This window comes from Copidosoma floridanum, unplaced genomic scaffold, assembly GCF_036245765.1.
Source record: "Copidosoma floridanum isolate Cflo_tuat_1 unplaced genomic scaffold, Cflo_Japanese_pri ptg000013l, whole genome shotgun sequence".
NCBI classification, from domain to species: Eukaryota; Metazoa; Arthropoda; class Insecta; order Hymenoptera; family Encyrtidae; genus Copidosoma; species Copidosoma floridanum.
Window position 1 is genome coordinate 21,113,950 of NW_028321890.1, and position 6,960 is coordinate 21,120,909.

The window sequence follows — 6,960 nt, forward strand, 5'->3', positions numbered from 1 at the left end:
TAAACTCAACAGTTTTATGAAGATAACTTTGAACAACGTATTGTCAGATATACAGAAAATGCAAGTTTCTTCGTGTTTACAAAACGCTTTGTAACGGTGTTTATCAGCATTTGAAAAATAACTGTTTATCCAACTCTATCGAAGTGTATGGTTTTTAATGCTTGTAATATTGCACGAGGACATACATAACGTGGACTATCCTGTCGTAAATTTTACACATCAATTTTGTGGTTTTTCAAAATCTTCTGATTGACCACTGTTGTTATGCACTTTACAAAAAAAAAAAAAAAAATGAATTTACAAAGTACGCACGTCACACTTGTCGGATTCACATAATTTCCTCTAAACCTTGCAATGGTGAGCCACCGTGTCCAGTGACTGATAATATACGTAGTATTTGTTGTTTTCGTCCAAACGAGCGTACATCAGTTTCGGCACGTTGCTCATCAGAGTGTACAATTTTTTACCCGCAGGATCGATCGTTATGTCGTTTGGAAAGGCCAGTTTCTCTTCATCTTGAGTTATTAAATCTGAAAGCGAAAGTTACCGTTGTATAACGTTGTACTAATTGTTCACAGATTCGTTGTATTTATAAAAAAATCAGAAAATTGTATTGTAAATAAAATGTGGATGACGATGAGGTCAGGTAAACATAAACTTACGAAAGGTGCTTGGGGTGAGGGGTACATTTGTGTCCCAGCAAGCTATGCCATGGCGGTTGGTCTGCGAGAAGTAAACGATGCCGGTTTCCAAATCGATGGCCGAGGAGGTGCCTTGGGTGAGGGGTCCCTTCTCGCCCTCCATCCTGAACAAGTAATAATTTTCCGCCGAGGCGAGGCTCTCGTTCTTCAAGACGGAAGTTGGCACTGAGAATTCACGGATGGCGGACAAAGCGTGGAAGTACAGCGTCTTGGAGCCATCTGGGCGCTTGGGCGACACAGCCAAGCCGAACACGCCGTCGGTCCAGTGGAAGTTTATCCCCGTGACGTTGAAGTCACCTGTGCTCATCGCGTGAGTTAATTTTATGAACGGCACAAGGAGCGTGTAATTATATAATTCAAGCGCGTGGTGAGACAAGGTTGGGAAAATCCACACCTGGCAAGCAGGTGGCTCTATTGTTACATGGGTGAGAAACTTTCTCGTTAGTTGGATGACGAGGAGGTTTGTGACAAAATAGTGAGAGACGCGCCGTGTACACCTGTATTCTTTTCAATGGGAGAAAGTTTTTGAAACAATGTCGGTAATTGCTTGTGTCTTGTTACTGCGAGGGAATTTCATTAACTTACTATTCTTGGACAATGTACCTCGTGTGTGCGAGACCAATTCATCGAGGACTCGGGAATCAAAATGGGCGTTCAATTTTTATTACCGTATGGTTCTGGATGCTTTGAATCAATCAATTGCTTCAATTAAAATTTTAGCTCGCAGAAAATACGAGTGATTTTTTTACACTTTACAACTTTTCGGTCCAGTTTTGATTTGGATAAAAAGTAACAGGTATTCGCGATTTTCAATTTATAAGCTTTTTTTTTAGGTATTACGATTTTTATGTATTATTCTATTATTTTCAGTTTTCTCCACATTGTTTGCTTTTTTATTCTATTGTTATTCCTGTTCTTTATTTTTATTCTTGTTATCTCTGTTCCTTGATTGATATTTTTAAGCCACGATTACTGAAATTCTAGTAAATATCTCCAACCTTCTTAATTCACCGTAATTATTGGCGCATCTCATTTTTCTTAACATACTCTGGCTATTTCTCAAATTTCTCTTCGAAATTCAATAAAACTTTTTGAACCAAGATATTATTGTAAATAATTCAACGAAGCGATCACTCGATATCAGATTCTAATTCAGTCATTCGTCTGCGATCTAACCTTTTACACCATTTTCCTCTAGTTTAATTTTTCGTCTTTCCACAAATATTTATGCATACATACCTACGTAATATTTCATTTGTTTTAAATTCATTCAATAGACACAGGTAGAAAAAATAACAATACACGAGAAAAAACTTGATTCAAAAAAACGTTCAATTTAGTTTAATTTAAAAAGCGTTAAAATTTATCTCATTTGAAAAAAATATCATACACGTGCATCTCAATCTCCTCAAAATTATGTTAAACGCGATTTCAAGTCTACAAACACCCACATTGTAAATATATCTCCATGTACAAGATGGCAATCGATGAACACACGCTTTCCGAAAACCGATACCGCAGAATAAATATTGCACACACACGTATGCGTCCACATAAAGAAGACAAGGGCATTATTCTACCCGCATGCAGGTGATAAAGGGCGTATTTTTTGTTTTGTTTCAAAAAAGCCACGCAGAGAAAAATCTGTTGTTTCGAGTGTCGGATTCGCCCGAGCTGCGGGAATATATGTATATGTGGGCGAAGGTGTGGAGGCAGGTATCGCATGACCGTGAAAAAACCCAAGCGAGACCAAAATCAGCCCTCACCGTTGAGCGGATCAAAGTGGAAGTAATTGTGATGGAATCTCCAGGAATTATTATGCGCCCAGCTGTAAACGACGAGGCCGAAGCCGCCGAGATCAGATAAGTATGCGTGGGCGTCGTCGCAGGCGTCTTTGTCCACGTCGATGGCGAGGTCGGCGAAAAACGAGTCGGCCTTCTGATCCGAATCTTTTAAGGTGTAGCTACGAATTATCTGAGGGCAGAAACATGAATCTTTGCGTCGTTAGGGGGCTCCTACTGCGTCGTCAATACCATGTATCCTCACGCGCGAGAGCCCCTCTTTCCTATATAGGTACACTCGACCGACCATCAGCTTCATTTATCATTTTTTAACTAAGGTCGAGGGCACGCGTGTGCAGTTTCATCTCAAATTTTTTCGGATGTTATCGATCAAAGTAACACGTCGATCTTTCCTTTTTTTCTCTTTTTGTCCCGCTCAAAGATTATTAATTTTATGAGCTCTTCGAGTATATAATATGGGTATAAGCTTGGTAGTCAATTTTTAATCTGTCATTTACCATTGTGGCGCTTCTGACTACTCGTGCTTTATTGCTCGCCATTAAAATTGATTACTCGGTAGTTAACGCTACATTTTAATAATCAACTTCATTGCATCGTAGACAATATACAATAAGTTCACGCGGTAAATGAAGATTATTTTCGTTTTGGATTTACAAGAAAAACCATAATCCGTTTTATACATTCCATATAAATTCATTGGCACAATTCTACCTCAAATTATGAAAACTATAAGTGATGTTTTATTCTGACAATGATAAAATCTTAGAAACTTTGTAACGATTCCATTCAAATTAGTTTCCTTTACTGTCTGTTATCTGTTCAACGAGTGTTACGTAAATGTTTATATCTATGCTAGCGCTATAGTTAACACATAAAACAAAAAGGATGGAAAAATCACCTGGTCAGTCTTGAGATCGATAACAATGATCCTTGGCGTCCGGACCGCCTTGGTTTCACCAAGTATGTCATCGATGCCGGTGTCAACGCCCCAAAGTCGATCACAGGCGTCGACCCTCGTGCGAAAGATGCTGATAATAACGTCGTCGCTGCTCGAGTGAAGGTCGTTTGCGTCCCAGCTCGGGTAGGGCGTTAGTTTCGGGGACTTGTCTGTCCTCGTTGACGCGCCGAAAAAAGTTCGAAATTCTCGTTTAATTGGCGACACGTGAGAGCAAAAAAGGAAAAATGTCACCTTACCAGTGGCCGAGGACATGGAGATGTAATTCAAGTTGGCCGGCACGCCCTTTTTCCACCTGGGCACCGTAATGAACATTTTGTCCCTCCACACGCTGACGCCCAGCGGAAGGTTGTCCTTCTGCACGAAATCCCCGGACGCGAGATACGCCGCTCTCATGGACTCGTTCGGGAAGTTGTAGTCGAGCTTGTCCCAGGAGTACTGCACCTCGGGCGGGTGACAGCTCACCGCTGTCAGAAGGGCCAACGCGAGTATTATCCGCCGCATCATCTGCAACATTCGCGGAAACTGAAACTTCCAAGCTCGAGCGTCAATTGTTGTTACGGATCGGCAAATGCGTACGTGTGCGATCAATTGGGTCATTGTGCAACACTAGGTTTCGCGCATCGATGCCTAAGGCAAGAGATGCATCGCTTTTAGCGAGAATCGCGATTTCGCAACTGACCGGCGTATATAAATATCTTCATCGTAGATTACACACACGCATGACTGGCGTATACGAAGAAAGTTAGTTTTTCGCCGTATCTGCAAACGATCACCTGCACAATTACGGTTTATCAAGATCCTCGCAATCTCGTATTGTACTTCGGGGCTATTAATTGGTTCCGAAGAATCGCCCGAGGTGAGGGAAATTAGCATTAGCTAATTTATTGGCTCCGCGTGATTTATCTCGATGCAAAGAAGCCCGTCCACCACACGGGATGCGTTCAGCACCGCTTGAAAATACGATTTTTTTTTTTTTCACGAGTTGTCCGTCGTGTATAAAAGAGCCGTGCGTAATTGTGGAAACCGGTTCTCGATAATGTTCGCGCGGGAATAAAAAATGTACCCACGAGGAGGAGGAATTACTCGGCGATTTCGCGACGGGGTATTGCCTTTCCCAGCAACAAAGTGCCATTGTGCCAGATTTTACTCCGCTATTAATTTAACAGCCGTGCATTTATCCGGCTGTCCTTTGCGTCCATTTGCCAAAATCTTTGATAATAACATGATGTGTGCGACCCATTCGCGAGGCTGTTGCGATTCGTTGGAAATACACGCAGTGGCAATTTATTTTTATTTTCGCACTGTAATTGGTCTGACAATGAGGGTGCCATTATATTTTTTACAGACGCAACGTGGAGAGGTTTAATTTTTTAATTTACCCGGTGTTACAAGCGCCAAAATTACCCCTCCGGTTGCGTTCAATGTAATAAACTTCTAATGAACTCTCCAATTATAAATAATGCATAAGTATCGGTGCTCCATACGAGGTCATGGAACCTTTGCGCTTGAACGACTTTCGATAAAGACTATATATCTGTTGTAAATTAATAGTACGTGTGATCTAAAAAAAAAGACCATGATATCTGAAGCCTCCTTTCTCAGTACAGAGCGAAGAACATTAACAATACGTACGATGTAAAAAAAAGGCTTAGATATTTGATATTGGATTCAAAAAAGGCTGCTTTGTAATGACAAAGCGAAGAAATTCTGAATCGGCAGGATGAATTGAAAGAGAACTCGTTTCCAACTCGACGTAACCAAAAGTCTCCAAACCGACAATCCACAGCGAAAAGCACTGTATTCGCATACACGTATAGCCGCTCATTTGAGAAATTTCACGCATCTCGACAACCTCGCGCCTTTTTTTATCCCCCTCCCTCTCAATTGCGATTCCCTTCCTCCTTGCAATGGGCTCAGCGACAAATGGGCCGGTAACTCAACACTCTTTTCCCTTCTCGCCACAGCCGCACCACCACCACCACCACCGAAAACAAATACAACCGGTATGGCCCGTGGGGGGAAGGTAAGGTATTCTTTTACGCGATCGAGGAATTTAAAGAGGCTGCGCGTGATAAATACTCACTGGTGCACACACGAATCGAAAGAGCGAGAATTTCAGTGAAGGCAAAGGGGCACACGTGCACAACCGTGCGGGTTAAAAGAGAGTGCACGGAGCCGAGCCTCCTGGAGAACGGTAATACTCGGAATGGAGGCTATAGTTCGCCAAGCCTCGACTTTATAGTCGCGGGGCCTTACGCGCCGTGCGTGGGTATATATATACGTGTATCTCTTACATCACGTACGGATCCGCGATTCGCGTTCACTAACGCTTACCCACACCAACCGTATACACTTGCACGCGCCAGTGCCCAGAGACCGAAACGACGAGGCGCACAAACTCTGACGTATACACGCACTCCGGCGTAACCTGATTCGGGACCAAAAGCGCCTCTTTGCATTAAAGGGCTGAATCCAGAGATCGGCCACCTGGTCGTTTAGGTCCGCACATTATAGATGGAGAAGCCCGTGTTTCAATGGGCGGAATGTACGCGAACTCGATTTCGTTTGCTCTCCCAACGCGACTCCCTGTCTATATATATACGCCCGAGAGACTCGGGGAGTCGGAGGCGCCAACGTTTATATACGTCATATCCGTGTTGTTGGGCGTATACGTGTGTGTGTACGCGTAAACCTGCCCGCAACGATTGCCGTTTTGCATCCGACGATCAATTGAATAATTCATGCCCGAGCTGTACTGGAATAGAGACGGACGTGTCTGTGTGCGCATATGAATGTCTGGAGGGTGTGGGTGTTTGCTCGGCCGTAGACTCGGTCCCCATAGACACTTGCCGATTTTTTTTTGCATTGTATACCAACATGGGCTATAACAGTGGCACGTCTGCGTGTCAATGATCTAAGCGAGGTTGGTTGATAGTCTCGTATACATTTGATATAAATTTTTTGTTTGGGCTTTCCGATCGGTATATTTTGGTCACGGCGGGGTTTTATCACGAGCCCGATCTTTGTTTGGGGTTTCGGTTTTATTTTGATGCGTATCAGGGCTTTCGGTTTCCAGCTACACCTTGCAATTCAAATCAGCTTCTAAATGGTTGTACGTTGTACATTGTCTAATTTTTCTTTTCTATAGTTATAATTATTTTCTTGATTAATGTATGTTGTTTTGTCATTCGCCAAACGTTAGATAACATTACGAAAAGTACTTGGTAGTTAATTGGGTCCAATCAGATAAAAAAGATACCCATAAAACTTTACTCAAAAAAAAAAAAAAAAATCGAAGCGCAAATTTGAGAAATAAAAATGTATGTCATTTAAAAAAAAAAATTCAGTACAATTGAAATTGTAAAGTACAGATGAAACAATAAAAACACCTACGGCACAACGCGGTCAAACAGGTCAACTCGAGACTTATTTTCTTGCTATTTATTGAGGAAGCATTTCATTGCCCAGTGGATCAATATTAATAAAATTAACTCGGTAA

The 6,960-nt window shown here is 42.2% G+C and overlaps 1 protein-coding gene across 3 annotated transcripts; it reads right to left on the reverse strand.

Annotated features, from left to right (window-relative positions):
- Positions 1 to 281: 281 nt before the first annotated feature.
- Y-f (yellow-f) lies at positions 282 to 5,869 on the reverse strand. 3 transcript variants are annotated; one of them, XM_014348736.2, is made up of 6 exons: positions 5,796 to 5,869; positions 3,698 to 3,965; positions 3,402 to 3,610; positions 2,468 to 2,675; positions 663 to 998; positions 282 to 530 (listed from the first exon to the last, which is right to left on the reverse strand). In XM_014348736.2, exons 2-6 carry the CDS (start codon positions 3,963 to 3,965, stop codon positions 343 to 345), a joined length of 1,209 nt encoding a protein of 402 aa, XP_014204222.2. In that variant the 5' UTR covers positions 5,796 to 5,869; the 3' UTR covers positions 282 to 342. The 3 variants fall into 3 exon arrangements, with proteins under 3 accessions (XP_014204222.2, XP_014204221.2, XP_014204220.2); XM_014348735.2 differs by lacking the exon at positions 5,796 to 5,869 and adding an exon at positions 5,545 to 5,597; XM_014348734.2 differs by lacking the exon at positions 5,796 to 5,869 and adding an exon at positions 4,038 to 4,092.
- Positions 5,870 to 6,960: the final 1,091 nt, after the last annotated feature.

What these genes read in the sequence shown, in the direction of transcription:
- Y-f (XM_014348734.2), bottom strand. Translation starts at nt 4,058, where the DNA reads ATGACCCAATTGATCGCACAC. An exon ending in CTCCATGTCCTCGGCCACTG is followed by an intron (nt 3,611 to 3,697) that starts GTAAGGTGACAT and finishes CAACGAGGACAG; the next exon opens with ACAAGTCCCCGAAACTAACG. An exon ending in TCGATCTCAAGACTGACCAG is followed by an intron (nt 2,676 to 3,401) that starts GTGATTTTTCCA and finishes TTCTGCCCTCAG; the next exon opens with ATAATTCGTAGCTACACCTT.